This window comes from Aaosphaeria arxii (genome assembly GCF_010015735.1).
Source record: "Aaosphaeria arxii CBS 175.79 unplaced genomic scaffold BU24scaffold_2, whole genome shotgun sequence".
Classification (NCBI taxonomy): Eukaryota; Fungi; Ascomycota; class Dothideomycetes; order Pleosporales; genus Aaosphaeria; species Aaosphaeria arxii.
Window position 1 is genome coordinate 2,177,614 of NW_022983475.1, and position 19,765 is coordinate 2,197,378.

The 19,765-nt window shown below is 49.7% G+C and overlaps 7 protein-coding genes and 1 non-coding gene across 8 annotated transcripts; 3 read left to right on the forward strand and 5 right to left on the reverse strand.

Moving 5' to 3' along the window:
• Nucleotides 1-33: 33 nt before the first annotated feature.
• On the reverse strand, nt 34-4,291 carry BU24DRAFT_341354 (ArfGap-domain-containing protein; the record flags this gene model as incomplete). Its single annotated transcript, XM_033523271.1, has 8 exons — nt 34-251; nt 350-1,188; nt 1,244-1,427; nt 1,486-1,621; nt 1,701-1,791; nt 2,312-3,831; nt 3,898-4,125; nt 4,172-4,291. The coding sequence occupies 8 exons, from the start codon at nt 4,289-4,291 to the stop codon at nt 34-36; spliced, it is 3,336 nt and encodes a 1,111-aa protein (XP_033387628.1).
• Nucleotides 4,292-5,585: 1,294 nt separating this feature from the next.
• BU24DRAFT_116098 (nucleolar GTP-binding protein-like protein) lies at nt 5,586-8,064 on the forward strand. The gene is made up of 5 exons (XM_033520850.1): nt 5,586-5,683; nt 5,735-5,801; nt 5,854-6,384; nt 6,439-7,743; nt 7,796-8,064. The coding sequence occupies exons 1-5, from the start codon at nt 5,670-5,672 to the stop codon at nt 7,835-7,837; spliced, it is 1,959 nt and encodes a 652-aa protein (XP_033387629.1). The 5' UTR covers nt 5,586-5,669; the 3' UTR covers nt 7,838-8,064.
• Nucleotides 8,065-8,744: 680 nt separating this feature from the next.
• On the forward strand, nt 8,745-10,944 carry BU24DRAFT_418879 (uncharacterized protein). Its single transcript, XM_033527075.1, has 3 exons — nt 8,745-9,181; nt 9,248-9,397; nt 9,475-10,944. Exons 1-3 carry the CDS (start codon nt 9,115-9,117, stop codon nt 10,707-10,709), a joined length of 1,452 nt encoding a protein of 483 aa, XP_033387630.1. The 5' UTR covers nt 8,745-9,114; the 3' UTR covers nt 10,710-10,944.
• A 120-nt stretch (nt 10,945-11,064) lies between these two features.
• On the reverse strand, nt 11,065-15,395 carry BU24DRAFT_386147 (ABC bile acid transporter-like protein; the record flags this gene model as incomplete). Its single annotated transcript, XM_033524907.1, has 4 exons — nt 15,300-15,395; nt 14,734-15,247; nt 12,236-14,679; nt 11,065-12,186 (listed from the first exon to the last, which is right to left on the reverse strand). Exons 1-4 carry the CDS (start codon nt 15,369-15,371, stop codon nt 11,065-11,067), a joined length of 4,152 nt encoding a protein of 1,383 aa, XP_033387631.1. The 5' UTR covers nt 15,372-15,395.
• Nucleotides 15,396-16,251: 856 nt separating this feature from the next.
• Nucleotides 16,252-17,355, forward strand: BU24DRAFT_418880 (NAD(P)-binding protein). Its single transcript, XM_033527076.1, has one exon. The coding sequence runs from the start codon at nt 16,322-16,324 to the stop codon at nt 17,138-17,140; it is 819 nt and encodes a 272-aa protein (XP_033387632.1). The 5' UTR covers nt 16,252-16,321; the 3' UTR covers nt 17,141-17,355.
• A 222-nt stretch (nt 17,356-17,577) lies between these two features.
• On the reverse strand, nt 17,578-17,965 carry BU24DRAFT_116155 (uncharacterized protein). The gene has a single exon (XM_033520851.1). It carries the CDS (start codon nt 17,922-17,924, stop codon nt 17,718-17,720), a length of 207 nt encoding a protein of 68 aa, XP_033387633.1. The 5' UTR covers nt 17,925-17,965; the 3' UTR covers nt 17,578-17,717.
• BU24DRAFT_t17 lies at nt 17,633-17,732 on the reverse strand. The gene has a single exon. It is a non-coding gene; the product is annotated as a tRNA-Glu (tRNA).
• A 425-nt stretch (nt 17,966-18,390) lies between the features above and the next one.
• On the reverse strand, nt 18,391-19,749 carry BU24DRAFT_418881 (uncharacterized protein). The gene is made up of 2 exons (XM_033527077.1): nt 18,969-19,749; nt 18,391-18,878 (listed from the first exon to the last, which is right to left on the reverse strand). Exons 1-2 carry the CDS (start codon nt 19,356-19,358, stop codon nt 18,531-18,533), a joined length of 738 nt encoding a protein of 245 aa, XP_033387634.1. The 5' UTR covers nt 19,359-19,749; the 3' UTR covers nt 18,391-18,530.
• Nucleotides 19,750-19,765: the final 16 nt, after the last annotated feature.

Consider the following 19,765-nt stretch of genomic DNA (forward strand, 5'->3'; position numbering starts at 1 on the left):
ATCACACGTTCCATTTCTTTTCGTTAGTTCTCTCTACGAGTTAAGATAGTTACGGATGGCGCCTTGCAGTTTCTGGGCGCCGTCGCCGAGGAGGTTGGTCAGGTTCTCGAGGTCGTCGCCGGCGGTGACGCCGAACTTGCGGACGAAGTCCTTGGCGGCGCCCTCGAGGTCGCCGTAGTCGTCCTCGGGGATGTCGTCCTCCGGGCGGCCGAAGTAGGCGTTGGAAGAGATGGCGGTGGCGCCTTCGAAACCTGTTGGGTCGATGTGAGTAGGGGTGTTTGCGTGATGGGAAAGGGGGAATGGGTGGATGGAAGGGGGAGGAAAGCGAGGAGGGTCGCTGTGTGCTTACCAGATAATCGCTCCTTGGCCTGTGCTGTGGCACTCGGGTCGTATGCGTTGCGGCCGAAGAACTCGTCGCTGGAGATGGACTTCTGGACTCCGAACTTCTCACGAGCATACTTTTCGTCGTCGTTGTCGACGGGAGCCTTGGACACGCTGCCGAATCCTCCCATCTTCTTAGGTGCGGCGGCGGCCTTTGCTGCGCCAACTTGTCCAAATCCTAGTCTAGCTACGCCCATGCCCAATCTCTCCATGTCCTGGCTGCTGCGCTCAGGCTTAGTGGCTCCAAAGCCAGCTCGGGGCGGTGAAACAGGTGTAGGAGATACAATGGTAGTAGCGGCTGTGCTCGACGAAGCCTTCGCAGATGATGCGGCTTCGGCGGCTTCGGCATCAGGATCGTAACCAAGTTTCTCAATGCGCTCAGCCTCTTCCCGGGCTTTACGCTCTGCCTCCTCGAAATCGAGTCCGCCGTCGGCGGGCACAACCTTCTTCGCACCAAGACCCTTCTTCTTTGCACCAAGAATGTTCTTCTTTGCGCCAGCGCCTGACGCTGTCTTGCGAACTGTGGGCTTAACGGCGGGGATTGCGGCAGGTGTTGAGGGCTCAGAAGATGTAGCGGAGAGTGGCGACTTGGGGCGTGCGGTTCCATTGTTGCCGTCGGGCTTTAGGAAGGGTGATGCGGCACGCTGCGATGGTGTGCCTGTTCGGGATGGTGGGTTCGACGGGCGCTTAATCGTGGGCTTGTCCCATGAAGAGAAGAAATCGTCATCGTTGTCTCCAGCGGGAGTGTTGGTTCCGTCCGAACTTGTGGGGTCGGCAATGTCCGTTATCACCACCTCGTTAGGGAACCTTTAGACTCGTCAGTACACCATCCGGGGATGCCTTCGAAGGTGGGATTGCATACTGTTTAGCATCCGCAGCACATCGCCTTGTCAACTCCTCCTTGTATTTGGTTGCCGCATTACTCGTGTACTTTGTCTTGGGATCTTTGCTTGCCAATGCCGCCGAACCACCATGAGTCTGGAAATACTTGGTTGCACTCTCATTCCCGCCTACTTTCATAATACGGAGCTGATCCCATTGCCAGACTGAGCACCTGGTATTAGCTTATGCATCCCCTGAACGGTCTGGTGTGCATAGACGTACTATCAAGATTCGTTGATCGCACGAATGAAATGTGTACACCCATGTTTCTGTGATTCGCCGAGCAATCGAGGCATAGGTAGATACCGAACGGTACGGACGACCATGTTGGATTTCTTGCGCCGCAATCGAAGCATATCTACATTCAACATTGTTAGCTATTTGGCCACCCATCGACTTCCCCCCCTCATCCCTTTCTCGGAAATGTAGAAATATACCTTGTTGGCCGCCTTTCCCTTCAATTTGGTAAAAATGTTTTGCGACTGGGTCTTCGTCGCGAGCGCCATCTTGACTATGTTTACCAACGCTCTAGTCGGTGGGTTTGTATGGTAGTAAAGGCGGTGGGGGTGGATTATTTTGTATGAAGACCAGCGGAGGTTAATGCTGGCCTTATGGTCACGTGGCACGGGCGCTTTGACCACCGAACTGTCCTCGAGACAATCCAGCGACTCCTGGCCGGAGGTAGATCTCCACAATCCATGATTCGTCTTACTTTGAACATCTAGAGCGATAGTTCAAGGGTCGGAAGGATTCAGATATGTGGTTTGTTCAACGACTCTTGCTGCGCAAATCACCACAATTGAATGGAAAATACGGCGTTGTCGAGGTATCATGATTCTCAACATATGCAATATCGTCTGGGAATATCATTTGGTCTTTCCAACGAATATCTCATAACTGAGAGTCTATCCTATGTTTACTATGTACAGAATTGAATATGCAACCTTAGTCAACAACCACCGGATCTCGACCAGCAAACTCCAAGCTCGCGAACATGGTCGCAACAACCAATCCACAGACTAGCACGAACCGTAAAGCAAAGTAGAACATGAATGCGAGCCTCGACTTCTTCCACCATCTGATATCTCTGCCTGATTGGATTCTCACAATTGTTTTCCTCTCTGTCAGCCATTTTGACCAGCCCAGTTGTGTCGCGAAGACTGCTGCTAGAAACCAAACAGCAAGGTGTACTAGAGAAGCGGCGGGTATTGTACCAAACATCCAGATATAGAACATGCGACTTCTCAGGAAGACCGATAGTCCAAGGTAATCCGAGCCCGACTGGTAGCCCATCAAAAAGAGAGAAAAGCCAGCCACTAGTAGCGTCTGGAGAATGTAAAGGCAGATATGATCGTGATACCAGTCCAGGCGTGAGAAGTTTTTATATGGATAGAGGGGAAGCATACTCCTCTTAGCGCCCGACGGCGAAGATATCAAAGTGGTTGGAGTTGATGGTTCGGTCATTGCGTCCTTCTGTGTGGAAGTTGTTGGCCGGCTACTAAGAAACGAAGATCCATCTTGCATTTCACCATGTTCAGTGTCCACCGATGGATCATCATGATAATGTGTGGGATTACGAGGAACCGGATGTCGGGGATACTCGAGATGCTGGTGCGTACCATCTTGTCCGCTGGCATAGGCGGAAGACGGCCGAGAAATTCCTTTTGCAGACTCTCCACCCTCGTTTGCAATCCTTTCAGCAATATGTCTGTCGCGGGCAGTATCCGCCTCCTTTGCATCATTGTCTAAGTATGCCTGAATCATACCGAGAATGGGAAGCAACAGAAGGACGAGCGGTAAGATTTGCCCAAAGGACCATATGTTTTCTTCAAGGATGTCTCCGCTGTCATCAATCCATTCGGCGTCTGAGTTATAGTGAACGGATCTTCTTGTGTCGTACAACTTGATGGATCCCCAAGCAACTGCAAATGATAGCCATATGATCTCGAAAAGCATGGATTCGAGGAAGTCGAAGAAGGCGCGGGCGCTTGCATACGCCGCGTAAAGAAAGAGATAGATGGGAGTACAAAGGATGGCTACCAGGCCTTTCTTTGCAATGGTCCTGTCCTCCAAGAACCGGAGGCATTGCTTGACATACGATGCCGGCCCATGTCGAAGTATTTTGCGAGACATCTCAGATGTTGGATCAAAGAGCCGGATTCCAGTGTGGATATATGATAGTCCAACCACAACGATTGATATGATCATGGACCATAATTTCGGACCTTTCTGAGCGTTGAAGCTCAGCACTGTCAATTGACGGAAGTAGCATATAGCTTCTAAGCTAGGGTAGAAGCTTTTGTCCATTGGTAGCAGATTAAGCCAATTATGGCTTCCAGTCGGTAGTAATGCGACAATCAAAAGGGAGGCCAGCATGAACATAAAGAAGACTCGTAGGATCCGGAGAGTACTGTTGGTCTGGAAATAGCCCTCTAGAAAAGCCATGGCAGCAAGAAAACTGAATGACGAGAACCAGGCAATGTATATCATTAGCTGCCAATGATACGCTGACATGCCACAGTCGAGTTGAGAATACCCCGAAACAAGTATGGCCAGGCCGGTCACAAGCTATTGGAGAGTCAGTGTATGTTGCGTCAAATTGCCTTCGTCGAGGTTACAGATAAAGTGACATACTTGAGTATCACTGAGTAGTAACACCGCTTTCTCTAACGCGAACTCAAAACGTCTTTTGGGCTTCCACGAAAATAAACGTTCTCGAATGAATGTTAAGATGCCATGATCGACGTAATTGACATATATCTTGCCTCGCCTGTTGGTGCGCTTATAGTCGTATACTATGATATAATGTAGGATCAGGAGTATCATGGTGAGATACCCGGTTATTGCAAAACCAAGAATAACCTGAAAGTATGAGTATAGTGCAGCAAAAGTTCTCCACGAAACTTACTCCTATGCCAGAAAGCTCAGGATTAGGACGTAATGGCGACACATCTTTCAAGCCCGTGAGCACACGCTGCTGAATCCAGTCACATCGTGCGATTGGGCAGTGACCAGTCGACTCCTCCATTTTCCCATGCTCCAAAGCTTGAAGGCTCCCAATGTATTCTTTCGACTCAGGAAATTCTGGTGTCCAATCTAGAATGCGCAACATGCTGCATTTCAGTAAAGGAAAGCTCTCTGGGGGATAATGCTTGGCAGCGACGAACAAAGGAACCTCCAAGGGATCAACGACCAATGAGGAAAAGACGATACTGCTTTGAGGAAGTCTACGCTTTCTAACAAAGTTATGGCTTTCTCTAGAGCCTCTAATTCGATTATAAAGGCTGGCCTAAATGGATACCACCCATGGGCATGTGAGAACCGTCGAGCGGTGCAGCCAGTTATAACAATTCACTCCGTCGGCCTGCCTCTCAAGGGTGCATTCCTTCTGCTGAAACAGAGAAATGACGCAGGACAAGAGTACACATTTCGATGGATCCTTGCACGGGAGCGATAGATCGATGGTTTCAAGGGCAAATCCTAGCTGTCCGACAACGATCCTTTGTTGTCCAACAACAAAAAGCGAATCTTACCCAAAACACTTAAGCAAAGGTGAAGATTTACGGTTCAAGAGAGGGTTAGGAGGGTTAGGGAGCTTAGAAGCATGGCAGTATCTGCTAAAACAATGCTTAAATGTACTTTTGTGGGTGTGTTTTGGGCAAGATTTGCTTGTTTTCGGACAATTAAGGATTCGTTGTCGGACGCCTACATAGTAGGATTTACCGGTTTCAAGTGGTCTAGGGAGATCCGAGAGTCTGGACGTTGGGAGCACCACAGCACGATAGACACGCGTACTCTTTCAGGATCGCAACATGACGATACACGTTCAGAAGTGATAAAAGGAAGATCCCCCACGCTGAGAAGCTGGAATGTCTGACGGCAGAGTCCGGAAACGAATCCTCTATTAGGCTGCGGGCGACAGCGAAGATGTAGTTTCATATTATAGACTATCAGTGATTGAAAACACTCCCCTAAGGGATTGGTATTTTGATAGATAATGGTTAGATTACGGGTACCTCGTAGTACAAGTAGAATTTAGGGCAGCGGGTACTACCAGTATTATGTGATCATTCCATTGTGCCAAGGGATGAATGCACGTGATTTATCGATAAAGACGGTCTGTGCACCCGAAATCTTGGCTCGCCGAAGAAAAAGTGCGCTGCGGCAAAATAATCTTTTTAGTGTAGAGGACTGGACGACAGTATCACCCTCACGACTTGCTCGAACCTCGACCTGATACCCTTCGAGACAAGTCGACTGTCTTTCAAAGACTTCGCTACTGTCGCTAATTACGTTTGGCATTCCCTCGGTCGTCAAAACCCCGGAGAACAACTTCCCCGCCGACTTTTTGTAACACCAAAGATACTTCTAGCGTGGACTGAACGAGTCCCCAAAAATTTGCAGACATGAAGACACAATGGTTCGGACACCTCTTTGATCGGAATGGGAACATGCTCTGACGAACTCGCAGGAAGGAAATCCCCGTCGTACCTACGCACACCGAATTTTTGGACATCGTCTTGTCCAGGACACAGCGTGTATGTTCACTGGCGCAGACCGTTTCTGGGCTATTCTAACACACCGCTACAGAGACTTCCTACACAGATTCGAGCCGGTTTCCAGATCTCTCGTATCCGAGCCTTCTACACTCGAAAAGTCAAATACACGGCCGAGACATTTGTGGAGCGCCTGCAACAAACGATTGATGCCTTCCCTCGCTTGGCCGACATCCACCCGTTCCACCGTGATCTTCTCAACACGCTCTACGATGCCGACCATTTCCGCATTGCACTCGGTCAGCTGTCTACAGCCAAGTCATTGATTGAGGCTGTTGCTCGAGACTACGTTCGTCTGTTGAAGTACGGCCAGTCTCTGTTCCAATGTAAACAGCTCAAGCGTGCAGCGCTTGGTCGCATGGCGACAATCTGCAAAAGATTGAAGGATCCTTTGGTTTATCTTGAGCAGGTCAGGCAGCATCTTGGTCGTCTTCCATCGATTGATCCCAACACCCGAAGCTTGGTGATCTGTGGCTATCCCAACGTTGGAAAGTCCAGCTTTTTGAAGAACATTTCCAGAGCCGATGTTGACGTGCAGCCGTATGCATTCACAACCAAGAGTTTGGTATGTATAAATTTATTTCTACGTGCGGCGCACTGTTATTAACACATTCTCTAGTTCGTCGGTCACTTCGATTACAAGCTCCTCCGTTTTCAGGCAATTGATACGCCCGGTATCCTCGACCACCCCTTGGAGGAAATGAACACGATTGAGCACCAGAGTATCTGCGCCATAGCTCATTTGAGGGCTGCCATTCTCTACTTTATGGATTTGTCCGAGCAGTGTGGCTACAGTGTATCTGCACAGATCTCCCTGTTCAACTCCATCAAGCCACTTTTTGCTGGAAAGCAGGTTTTCATTGTTGTCAACAAAATTGACTTGGTCCGCCCCGAGGACCTTGATCCCGCCACTCAAGAGCAACTCAAGTCTCTCCTTTCTAGCGAAGTTGAACTCATGGAGATGAGCTGCACTACTACTGACGGTGTTTTCGCTGTCCGCAATCAGATTTGCGACAGACTTCTCGCAGCGCGACAGGCAGAGAAGCTGAAGGGTGCTACCAACAATGTCGGCGAGCCTTCCGGTCGTCTCGGAGACCTTTTCAGAAGGATCCACGTTGCCCAGCCTGCTGGCGGCGTTGTGCGCGAAACTTTCATTCCGGATGCGGCCAAGCAGAAGAAGAAGTACGATCCCAATGACCCAGACCGACCAGTTCTCGAGCGTGATTTGGAGGAAGAGAACGGTGGTGCTGGTGTCTACAATTTCGATATGCGCAAGAACTACCTGCTTGAAGATGATGAGTGGAAGCAAGACAGAATCCCTGAGGTCTTTATGGGACGTAACGTCGCCGACTTCATCGATCCGGACATCGAAAGCAAGCTTCAGGCTCTCGAGGAAGAAGAGGAGAAGCTCGAGGCTGATGGATTCTACGAGTCTGAGGAAGACCTCGAGGATGCTGAAGAGGCAGAGATCCGATACAAGGCCGAGCTCATTCGTGAGAAGAGGCAACTTCTACGCAACGAAGCAAAGATGAGGAAGAGCCTCAAGAACAGGGCGTTGATTCCTAGGTCTGCTAAGGCAGTCCATATGTCAAAGATGCAGTCCCATCTCGAGGAACTTGGTTATGATACCTCCAAGGTGGCCGAGCGCGCACGCAGCCAGAGCCGTGGAAGGAGCACCCTGCGCGGCAAGTCTGAGGGAGGTGATCCCGATGCCATGGAGGTCGATACACCAAAGGCGGCATTCGAAAGGGCGAAGAGCAGAGCCAGGAGCCAGAGCACCAATAGGCGTAATGACGGTGTTACTGACGAACTTGCCGTTACCAAGGCCGAGAAGCTGGCTAAGTTGTCCCAGAAGAAGATGAACAGAATGGCCAGACAGGGTGAGGCCGATAGGCACCAGACCAGTTCGCTTTCGAAATACTTGGTGAGTTTTCTTAGGACATGCGACTCAATCACATACACTAATACATACACAGACTGTTGGCAAGCGTGGAATTGGCAAGACAAACAGAAGGTAGACGTTCCCAATCATACGATTCATGTTGGCTCTGGTATTCACAGGCGGAAAAATCACGACATGGCGTTCAGGATGCATTTGATACCACCTCTTCGCCATGCAGCAAAGGGATTAGTTGGTGGACTTATACAGATTTCATTACCAAAATTTACATGCGTGCTCTCGCTTTTTAGCTTCAACCAGGACGAATTTGGATGAATGTGTTACTTATTCCGACCCCAACCCAAGTAACCGTTCGGAGTCAGTGCACATGCCCAGGCATCGTATAGTCTAACGAATAGCAAGGGTTCCGTGGGCCCCAATCCTACGTTTCAAGATGATGTCCGTTTAGTGCTTACAGCCGTATATCGACTATTCCGAATCGCCTCTCGTACCATGTTGTTTTCCAAGATAAACGAGATATATTTAAATACAGAGGTTGGATGTGCGACATCTCCATGCCGAGGTCCCGTTGCTCAGCCAGGCCCGTATGGCCATCGCACGAATTTCATAGAAGGATGACCCTTGATGAGAAAGGGAAGCAAAACTGAATTGGGGGTTAAGATCAGAGCCGTGGAGAACTGATTGAAGACTGAATCTAAGGACGAACGATATAATTGTACTCGAGCTTTCGAGCAGCTTCGGAGGACCCTGTTTTTGCAGTGTTGCCAGCCAAGATGTGCCAGGAGTCTAGGACTACGGTACGGATACACCGGCCGAGCAGGGTGATAGTTTAACCAACAACAAACGCAACTTGCTCCGAAAGTTTGCCTTTTAGTACCCACAGGCCGTTTAATAGATTGGCCCAGGTACAGTACAATACATGCATAGCCCAAGCCTCGCAACATCATTCCACATTTTGCCCATGTCTTTACCCCTTGGGGCCAATTGCGGGTCTTAGTCTGACCTCGCATGTCTCTACACCAAACCAGATGTAGTGTTTGAGTGCGAACGACAAGTTCGTCCGACATGGGGACATCGTCGTCAATACTTACCATTCCCCTTCGGTGGAACAGGTTGTTTGGAAGACAGTCTCAGAGATGTTGTACCCGCGCTTGGAGTAATCCACTTGCTATGGGGGCCAACCACACAGTACTAAGCATGTTGACAAAATCTAATTAATCGAACATTGCAGTTCTATGCTCCTACATAGTACATATCCAGAGCGTACTCCTCGAGGCTGTACGTGCATTGTGGCGATACTGGTACCTTTGCGCCTTACACGTACAAGTACAAGTACTTGTCATTCGGTTAGGAGGACGGACCGAGCCGCAGAGGCATCTTGCGCTCCGCGTCATCATGGGGATACTGAGTAATGAACTGGTGGTGGCCCTGATATGGGTGACTGCTACTTTCGCGTCGTCTGGTAAGATACTTTCATTGACAAATCCGCTTTAAAGAATGCGATGAGCCTAACATGATGTGCACATAGTCCTTGTAGGCCCTTCGCCTCGCCGCGATCTAGCATTACGCCAAAGCTCTGTCGAAATCAGACAAGAGAAGTCGATATGTCCAGATTCATACACGAGTCCTAATGGGTTGCGCTTCGCAACCCACTGCAACAAGCGCATTACTTTGGACGGTTCGTCTGCGCCATTCTTTGATCCAGCCTCTTCATTGTTAGCACCATTGGACGAAGTACTAATGTCTTGTATACAGCGGATGCGACTAGTATTGTCATGGACAACGTAGTCCACTGCATGAATCATTGTTCGCGGTACTGGGGCGATGGCGAAGGATGCTATGGCCTTTCCTGGCGCGAGGCCGACCACAAATGTTATCTCCAAACCAGTGCCATCCTTGGAATCACCGCAGATAATATGACATCGGACGAAGGCTTCCACAGCGCCGTCGTAAATCCCGAGGACATGAAACCTTTGCCTTCGGAGTGTCCCGGCGAAAATATGTCAACACATGACTTTGGCAATGGATTGACCTACACCTTGCACTGCGACAAGAAAATTGACGGTTACGATACCTGCTGGGAAGGATACAGTGACTGCAAGGGCAAGCCATACATTGGATACCATCATACGACTAGCTTGCAAGAATGCCTCGAGCTCTGCATAAAGGAACGCCCACTCTGCCGAGCAGTGATGTACAATCCGACGCTCGAAATCGGTTATGCCAATTGTTGGCCGAAAACAGGATGGACAACTGACAGTTTAAAGACTCCGAAGGCCGCAACTGTTCATTCAGCGGTCATCTCCTCCATTGAACAGATCGATACCAAATGCCCCGAGGGCAATGTGGTCAAGAACGACGAGACAACATGGGACGTCCAATGCGGGAAATTCAGTTCCGGGACGAACCTCACATCAGTCCATGCCCAAAACATCACCGGGTGCATAGATGCCTGTGCGAACAATGGCAATGGATGTGTCGCGGTTATGTTTGATTCCAGCCTGGAGTTTGGATATCAGAACTGCTACCTCCAGAACACCACCTCTTTCATATCAGCCAAGGCCGAAGTGACATATGCAGTCCAGGCCGGCGTTTCCCTACCAACTTCGACCCCATCGCCATCTTCATCTTCATCTTCATCTCCGTCGGTAGCACCGGCTTCGGGCGCATCACCTGGTGCAGAGAACAGCCCACCTCCTGCTGAGAACAATACCAACGGCGGGTCCCCTTCAAAGGCTTGGATCGCTGGGCCCGTCGCTGGCGGCGTTGTGGGATTGGCGCTAATCGGCGTTGGACTGTTCTGGTGGCGTAGGAGAAGAAGCAGGGCTTATGGCATCGGCAAGAGGCATGAATTGGGGCCAGCCCCAGCATATTCACCATACGTGCGTCCAATGGAGTTGAGTGCCGACCATACGGTAGAGGCGGATGCGTCGCCTGCGATGAAGTATGCGAACAAGAAGATGTTTCCTCCACAAGAATTACCGTCATGAAACAAGATAGAATGGTGGAAGCCAACTAACACCAGATGTCTGGAATGGTAGATTCCAGGTACCGTTAATTATGTATATCAAAGATGGGAAGGTGCGCCGCACCTATGGTATGAATCATGGTTTGAGATATCCCTTCATGAGCTGTTCGTTGAGGACAGTCTCCAGTACACAATGAATGTATATATAATCATCTAGCATTGTGGGAATAATACCTAATCAGACTTTTTATCTCCTCAGAATCAATCAACTGCGTTGCACCTCTATACCACACTGCTAGAACGAGGACAAACTATGTCTATGTGATCGAATAAAGCATTCTAGGTTCTGGCAGGAACACCATCTACACAACTTCGCTTCAAGCCAGCATTCCCGCGAACTCACCGCCGTCCTTCAACATGTCGCTCGCCTTACCCGCCTTGACCAACTTGCCTTTCCCAAGCACAACGCAATAATCCGCATTCTTGACCGCCTCAAGCCTATGCGCAATCGTAATCACCGTACTCTCCCTCATCTCATCCCTCAACACACTCTGAATGCGCTGCGCCGTCTCGAAATCAATACTCGCCGTCGCCTCATCCATGATCAGCACCGGCGAGCGCCTCAGCATCGCCCTCGCCAGCCCCACGAGCTGCCTCTGTCCCTGAGAAAGCCCCTTCCCGCCCCCTTCAATACTCGTCGACAGCGTCCACTCGTGGTTCCCCGCGATCTTCGCGAGCACGGATTCGCACGCCGCGTCGGAGTACTCGTCGAGCGGGTCGAGGTTCTTGCGCATGCTGCCGGGGAAGAGGACGGGCTCCTGGGCGAGGAACGTCACGCGGCTCCTTAGAGCCTGACGGTCCACAGTCGCGATGTCGACGCCGTCGATGGTGATCGTCCCGCCTTCAGGGACGACGGTTGCTAGTAGTGCGATCGCGAGCGTGCTCTTGCCGCTGCCAGTGCGTCCTATCACAGCGGTGTTCGACCCAGCTGGGATGCGAAGCGAGATGTTCAGCAGCGCGGGATCGAGGTTCGCGGCGTAGCGGATTGTGACGTCGTCGAAGACGATGTCCCCGGTGTATGTGGGCCAGAAGGCCGGGGGCTCGACGACGCCTTTTGTCTCCTCTTCGAGGTCGAGGAGTTCGACGACTCGCTCGACGGATGTGAAGTCCATCTCGAGCATACCGTACACGCGGCACATGTAGTCTGTGAATAGGACGAATTTGCTCGCAGTGACGAGGACGAAGGCTGTGAGGCCTGGGCTTATGTTCGTGTAGACGGCGATTAGGGTCATGACGAGGGTTGATGATGCGGAGAGGAGAGAAAACCGGAAGCTTAGCCACGATTGTAGTGACCAGTAGAAGTGATCGTTCTTTTGAAAATTATCGACAACTCCGATAACTGACGCGAGGAACGTAGGCTGGGCTGAGAAGGCTCGTACTGTTGTGAGGCCTTCGACGAGCGCGCCAAAGTTGGACATCAATGGTGACAGAGACACCATCTACTCTACATTAGCAAAGAGACAGTCCAAAGAAAGGGATGTGACATACCTCTAGACGTCTCAGGCTTTGGGACACTGGCAAGAAACGAAGGAAATGATAGATGAATCCGCTACACAGAATCGCGGCAAATGCAACGAAACCCGGCGTTGACGTGAAGAAGACAATGATGCACGATAGCCACCCAACTAGGCCCCAGACGAAATAAGTGAACATCTCGCTCAGAGCTCCGTCGACGGTGTTCATGTCGGATGTCAGTCGGTTCATCAATCGACCGACCGGCGTGACGTCGTAAAATCGGAAGGTAGCATGGGCAACGCGATCCAAGGCTTCTTTAAAGATGGTCTTCGCAGCATGGTATCCTACACCAAACATGATGAGATTTGTAAGCCAGAAAAGAATAGATGATCCGACGGAGAAAGCAAAGAACAGTTCAAGCCATGGCACGGCGTTCTTATATGGAGGGGGTAGCGAGTCAAACAGCCCTTCGGCCTGGACTTCCTCGTAGCCTTCTCCCCAGCTCTTAAGAAACCAAGTAAGTACGACATCGAGCACGCGGAAAGCAGCCATGACAATAATTGAAATTGACCACCAGTGGAGAGTTCCAGCTTTGATGTAGCGCCAGTACACTTGTCGTTTGACTCCACCTGTTGCGCGGTGTTCCTCCTCGAGGAATTTGTCGGGGATAGCAGCGGCCTGCTCTTCTTCCTTCTTCTTGCGTTCTTCCTCGTCTACTGCAGAGTCATGGGTATGTGTGCGACCTAGTGCATTCTCTTCTTCTTCATTCGGCTCGTGTACTGTCGTTTTGCCATTCGAAACCTCGACCCACTGCTTCGCCAGGCGATGGCAAAGCTCGGTGCGGTGAGTGACGAGTACTGTTGTGCGGTCTTGCATCAAAGGACCTGCAAGCAATTTGTTGACAATGAACTCTGCTGTTTGATGGTCCAAGGCCGAAAGAGGGTCGTCCAGGAAAATGACTTTTGCATCGCTGTATACAGCTCTTGCCAAAGCGACTCGAGCCTTCTGGCCACCTGAGAGACCGATGCCGTTTTCTCCTATGTTCGAAAGGTCGCCGTGCTTAAATTCAGCCATGTCGGGCACCAAAGCACATGCCTCCAAGACCTGCCTGTATCGAGTCTCTTGATATGGTGCCGAGAAGAGGATGTTGTCTCTAATGCTCATACTCTGTAGCCACGCAGTTTGCGCACAGTAGCCGACTACTTGCTCCGGACGTGTAAACTCTCCGGCAGTCTTGTCGAGTTCGCCCAAGAGGGCCTGCAGTAATGCTGTCTTGCCGGCGCCAACTTCACCATATACTACAGTCAGCCCCATTGGAAATGAGAGGGTAACGTTCTCGAGCACATTCTTCGGCACACCGGGCCATGCGAAAGAAGCTTTCTCAAGTCTAAGGTCATCCGTTCCTTCGGGAACAACATCGGCTTGCTCTTTGTCTGGCTCCTGCATGAAGGCTTCGACTCTTCCCATAGCGACATATGCATTCAAAAGGACAGTGATGAGTTGAGGAAGCTTTCTCAAGTCGTTCTCCAGCATGTTGAAAAGATCAATCGCGGGGAAGATCAGGTCGACTCTCAGTGGTTTACCAGCGAATATTGTCAACGCATAAAAGGAGACAGCTGGAAATAAGCCAGATCCAAATCGAAGGATGAATGCAAGAGTCGTCGATAAGAAGATTTGGATCACACGTAGATGCAACTCCTTCTGTCGCGACTCGAATATATCCTTCAGCCATGCCTCTTGCCATCCATACCAGCGAAGGTGGCGAATCGACTCGATGAACTGGGTGATCCTCTGGAGCTTTTCGTCGGTTGCAGCTCGCCGTTTCTTTTCGTAATAGACCTGAAGGCGGGCGATCAAGACGTTGAGTAGCTGTGATACGAACAGGGCAACAACACCTAACAAGCATGCCCAACCGAGCATTCGCCAGATAAGAATGATGGCGACGATTACGCCAATAGGCCTCGTGAACATATCCGGAAAATCCCAAAAACGCTGAGAGATCTCATACACGTCGTTTCTCATTAGGTTCAGGATCTTTCCCATTGAGGCTGCCCCCTTCTTGTCCGCTTCTTCCGGTGTTTTCTTCTGCCTTTGAGATCCGAAGACAGCACGTAATTTGTGCCATAATGCAAAGGGCCCAGTCTCCTTTGCTTTCGTTGCCTCTTCTTGGCCATCAGAAATCCCATTGGTGGTACCAGAGATACCTGCGTTTGATTGGTCATCTAGTGCAGTCTCAGACTTTTGCTTCGCGCCAATGATTTTTCTGTTCAACGTCTTTTCGTAGAGCATCGTGATCATTTCTCCTCTTGAACGTTCATATGCGCGTCTACTATACCAAAGAATGAAAACTGCGGATTGAGCAGAAATCAATCGAAGCACAAGCGAGAGTGACGCATACGTTATTGTAGCACTATTGGGAGATGCAGGATCCTTCATAGATACAAGCAAACGTTGTAGAAGGACAGGGGTAAAGAGCTCTAACGTGATATCAGTTTCTTGTGTCATCGTCAAAGCTCAAGGATATCACATACTCGTAGCCAAGTCCAGCAATGAGAGCGTCGTTGTACGGACAAGATCGAGTCCGTTCGCTTGGAGCAATCGACTCGCGACCGATCCTTGCAACGTACGGAACTTGTTATGAAGTCGACTATGTTTGTACTCATAGCCAAGGTCCCATACCTCGTCATTTTCCAGCGCTCCTCCTGATCCTCTCTGGACCAATGGCTCCATCCATGCTACAGTCATGTACTGCCAAGGGGTCAGGTTATCTTCGGGAGTTCGCAACTTGACTGTTGGCGCACTAAATGCTGGACTGATATCATCACGCTGTAATCTTGGATCCCGTAATGGCATGTTTAAGATGGTGAAAATACCACACAAGGCAAATACCGGGGCAATCACCAAAGGCAGGTCTCTGGCAGCCAGAGAGGCCTTTGTATGAGAGAGGATTACTAACTGCGAGAAGAGCAGACCTGTAAGTAAGACAAGTATCGAAATTGGTGCAACCCTCGGCCTTTCAATCGCCAGTATCCCGATGGCAATGGCCTTGCCTCGATTGTCAGCATGGATTTTACAAGTCGAACGCAACAACACTCACCCAGGCAATCGTTGGAAATACGGCTGTAAGTTGCCGAAAAGGGAAAAAAATCGTGACAATCTGCAGCGCCATTCCAAGAAAACAGACGACCACAAGGCTGTGAGCCACAATAGCCACGCGACGGGCGGGCGCCAAATCAGCATCGACCGAGACATGCTTCGACTCCGTAATGAAAGGCTTGGTCCACTGGGGACGCCACGACTTGAGAAGGCTGAGAGGATAAGGTAGTAAAATCAATGCTCCAATGATGACTGGTATCGCAGAAATAAGCGGAAGAAAGCATGGCGTAAAACGTGCTGTTGTCTCGTTCTGCTTAGGTTAGCGATTGGTCGAATGTAAAAATTGGAAGGTCAACCCCATACCCATATTGGCCAACATTTCGCTACTGGCGGAATCTCATCGTCGAGATACCAAGGGCTCAGGAGCATTGGCTGCTGGTTCGAAGTCATGATGACTGAAGTACACTCAACGTATGCCAAGCGACGCTTCAAAGCACTTCAACAGGTCTCAAAGACTCGGATTTCCGCCCACTAGAAGCTGCGGGAGGTCATCGAAATCATATGTCGCGTCGAAGACAAATTCAAATCGAAGCAAAGGCACGATGTAACGTAGAAGTGCGGAGGGATACGATGTACCGACCTCGGTGAGTGCCTGAAGATCACCCGTATTACATCGCGCTAGTCCTATTCTATCTTCACGAGATTGTCCTGTTCCTTTGCTTCGAAGGATGATAAGAAAGGATGAGCTCGAACTACGAAGGTAGCAACACCGAAATCATATGCGATGAACTTGGAAATACTTTTATTTGATGCGATCTCGCGACTTGATCATTGCGATTGGCGCAGTGGCTTCGTTGGCCGCATTAGAGCTTACCGTAACTGTACTGGTGACGTCCGTGTCGGCCTCTACTCCGTTATATCCGAAACGCGATAATGCTATAACATCTCTCAATCACAATAACAAATTTGAACTCTATAATACATGCTTTCTATACTCTGAGAAACGAGTAATCAATCCTCGAGATGGCTACCTCAAAATCAGTCGTTCTCGTTACCGGCGCAAACACTGGGATTGGATACGAAGTTGTCAAAGCTCTAGCAGCTTCCGACATTGCATATACCATTCTCCTGGGCAGCAGGTCGCTGGACAAAGGAAAGGCTGCTTTGGAAAAGATCAATGAAGAAGTCCCAAGTACCAAGAGCGAAATCCATTTGCTTCAGATCGACATTGAAGACGATAAAAGCATCGAAGCTGCCTTCAACACTGTTCAACAGCAATGGGGTCGAGTAGATGCACTCGTCAACAACGCCGGCGCCGCTTTCGATCAGCTCATGAAAGATAACCCTGGACCTTCTGGCATTCGAGAGGCTTGGGACCGCGCATACTCCCTTAATGTGACCTCCACTCAAGTTTTCACGCATACGTTCATTCCATTGCTTCTGGCCTCTGCGAGCCCCCGTCTTTTGTTCGTCACTTCGGGACTTTCGTCTCTTGAGAACTTTGCTCCGACTCGTGTGTCTTCTGGTGCAACTCGCGAGATTCCTGCCGGCTGGCCAAAACCGGCCGGGCCGAGCGTCATTGCCTATCGCAGCTCGAAGACGGCACTAAATATGATGATGCTGGACTGGGCTCGCCTATTGAAGAGTGACGGCGTCAAGGTCTTTGGTATCTCGCCTGGATTCCTGGCAACTGGACTTGGTGGTTCTGGTGCAGAGGTTTTGAAACGGTATGGAGCTGGAGATCCAGCGTTGGGCGGAACGTTGATGAGAGACGTTGTTGAGGGCAAAAGGGATGGGGATGCAGGAAAGATTGTTGATCAAAATGGTGTGCAACCGTGGTAAAATAAGCAAGCACTTGGAAGGACCACATTGGATTTGACTGTTCGATATGTTGCAAATTTATAGTTTTCCGCAAATGTCAGGTTTCCATAAGAGCACTCTCAAGCTATAACTTATAACATATAAGGCCGACCATTTTGCTGAAAAAAACGCATTCGAACTCGTACACATTCAATCAAGTCTAAGATTATATATTGATCATGACAGCTACAGTACAGTATAATTGATTGTCCAAGCTTTGTAACTAAATGCTGTGTAGACTTAAACACTGTAGTATATAGTCCATTATTGCAAAGCATACAGTATAATATGCACACCTAGCATAACATTATCAACGCCTATAATGACGTTCCATAGACTGCCCCTCCCATGCCCCGCCAAAAAGAGAAATCCAGTTACCCAAGCGCCCCGCCCCTGAGCATTCCAGCGCACCAAAACACCACCCCAACGCCCAAAAAACGTCGCCACAACACCTAAATGGGCAAAAAAGAAAGCTTCCGACACCGGGAATCGAACCCGGGCCTTGCCGGCACTTGAAAGTGTAACTAACTCTCGTGATGAGAGCGGCAAATCCTAGCCACTAGACCATATCGGATGGTTGTTGGTTGATTGATGAAGAAATTGGAAGTAAGATAAATAATATAGCATGACAAAATGAGGAAGACCAGATGGAGAAGGAGGACAATAACTGTGGTTCATGGATGGGACACCCGGTGGAAAATTCTGAAATTGAGCCGTTGGGTTGCCTTAGTTCCGGCCACATATGACTCGCTGTCTCAAGCGACATACCCTAGCAAACGGAATGACAGGAAAAATCATGTAGTACGGGCACGCTAACATACCCTCAGCGACCAGTCAACGGCCTGATATGAGAAGAATACCAATATAACTATGTTCTTAGTATCAAAGGGTGCAGTGGCCTTAGTTTCCCAGGACACCTTCATGCTGGATGAACCTTTTTGCATATTTGAAGGACCGGACAGTAATTGGCTATGCCTGTCTTGTCTTTTGTGGCTGTAATCATTAGAATCCTGAACACTCAATAATTATATAGGGTCCATGTCGAATGTATCGCACCTTTTGGACGTACAGTTCACCTTTTCAAAGCTGAATATTGTACTCCGTATATTGGGCTTGCAATGTGAATCCCAGTTTAACCGCCTTTTGATTAAGTTTTGATTTAAAGAGAAGTTTATAACTACAATGATTTAATACATATTCTATTCAATGCTTTACTTCATGTCAGAACAAAGTATGAACTGGGCAAAAATATCTTACGCAGTCTATCTATGTACCAGCATCATCACCTGCTTTCAAACTAACATATGTACAAGTAGAAATGAAAGAGAACCTCATCGGATGCCCTTGTTCAAAGACAACACATCTATCTCATCTAGATCCCCGCCTCCCCAGCAGGCACCAAAGACTGCACCTCAAACAAATTACCATCCGGATCCGCAATGACAATGAAGTCCTTGAAGCCCAACGAATCAATGCCAGCCAGCACCGCCGCGATCCTTGCCTGGACCGACGCATTTTCGAGATCGTCAATGCCCCAAGCAGCCGCAAAATCCGCGTTCCCGGCATTGGGCTCGAAGCCGGTGACGCCGATCCTCTTGACGACAGTGACGCCGAGTTCGTCGCAGCGGTCCTGAACGGCTTGGATGTTGGGGACGATGAGGCCCATGTGGGAGAGGGTGTTTGCGCGTGTGGGTGTGAATTTCTTGTCGGCGGAATCGGGCTGGGTGTTGTTAGTTTGGGGAACGAGTGAGGACATGATGTTTTGGATTGGGTCGAGGGGTGGGGAGGATGTGGTGGGGGGAGTGCGTACTGTGTATTGTTGGAGCTCGAGGAGGCCGGCGAGGTTGTTCTTGTGCTTGAGAAGCTCCTCTCCGGTCTGGAATCCAGTGCCGTTGCGCCCGCCTTGCGAGTGGCCCATGTAGCTGATGATGTAGTCGCGGTTCATGTCGAAGGTGAAGATGTGGCGCATGCCGAGCACGTCTCTGTACCAGTCTCGTGATGCGGTGATGTTGGAGACTAGGAGAGCAACGTGGTTGATAAAGTAGCCGTTTGTTGCAGGGTCAGCGGGTCCGTCAGTCCCAACGGTGAACTTGAATGGGTTCTCTGTTTCATTTCCGCCTGCCTGACGCTTTGCATTCTCATGGTTGCAGGCGAGTGATGCTGCGGGGAGGAGAGCCAAAAGAGAGGTAGAAAGCTTCATCTTGATCGTTGTAGTGATTTATGTCGTGCTTGTGTATCGAGAAAAAGAAGCTGGAATGGAATGAAGATGAGAATTGCTGTGTGTTGATTTCCATTTGAACGTCCTTGATGCTATCACTTATATTCATTTCTTGAAGAAGTATGAAATTATCAAAGGGCCGATCTCATGCCGTTATTCCATATCACAGCCGCACTACATTGTCGCATGGCCTGCCTATTGCATGGGTTTCTCCACAATCGCACAACTTTGCCAGGGACCAAGGCGGTCTAAGGACCCGACTTCATGTGTTGCGGACGTAAATCAGCGACACGTGACCATTCTATCCCCAGATTAAGATTGATAACCTTCCTTCGTGCGTATGCGGTTTGCTGAGCCCCATCGCCGACTTGAGTAGTTGGTTGGAGAGT

Excerpts from the sequence above, each read along its gene's own strand:
- BU24DRAFT_418879 (XM_033527075.1), top strand. The coding sequence starts at position 9,115 with ATGGGGATACTGAGTAATGAACTGGTGGTGGCCCTGATATGGGTGACT. Across the intron at positions 9,182-9,247 it reads TGCTACTTTCGCGTCGTCTG|TCCTTGTAGGCCCTTCGCCT; the intron begins GTAAGATACTTT and ends ATGTGCACATAG. Across the intron at positions 9,398-9,474 it reads CAAGCGCATTACTTTGGACG|CGGATGCGACTAGTATTGTC; the intron begins GTTCGTCTGCGC and ends TCTTGTATACAG.
- BU24DRAFT_418880 (XM_033527076.1), top strand. The coding sequence starts at position 16,322 with ATGGCTACCTCAAAATCAGTCGTTCTCGTTACCGGCGCAAACACTGGG.
- BU24DRAFT_116098 (XM_033520850.1), top strand. Across the intron at positions 5,802-5,853 it reads TCTTGTCCAGGACACAGCGT|AGACTTCCTACACAGATTCG; the intron begins GTATGTTCACTG and ends ACACCGCTACAG. Across the intron at positions 7,744-7,795 it reads GTTCGCTTTCGAAATACTTG|ACTGTTGGCAAGCGTGGAAT; the intron begins GTGAGTTTTCTT and ends ATACATACACAG.
- BU24DRAFT_116155 (XM_033520851.1), bottom strand. The coding sequence starts at position 17,924 with ATGTCGCTTGAGACAGCGAGTCATATGTGGCCGGAACTAAGGCAACCC.
- BU24DRAFT_418881 (XM_033527077.1), bottom strand. The coding sequence starts at position 19,358 with ATGAAGCTTTCTACCTCTCTTTTGGCTCTCCTCCCCGCAGCATCACTC. Across the intron at positions 18,879-18,968 it reads TCGAGCTCCAACAATACACA|CCCGATTCCGCCGACAAGAA; the intron begins GTACGCACTCCC and ends AACAACACCCAG.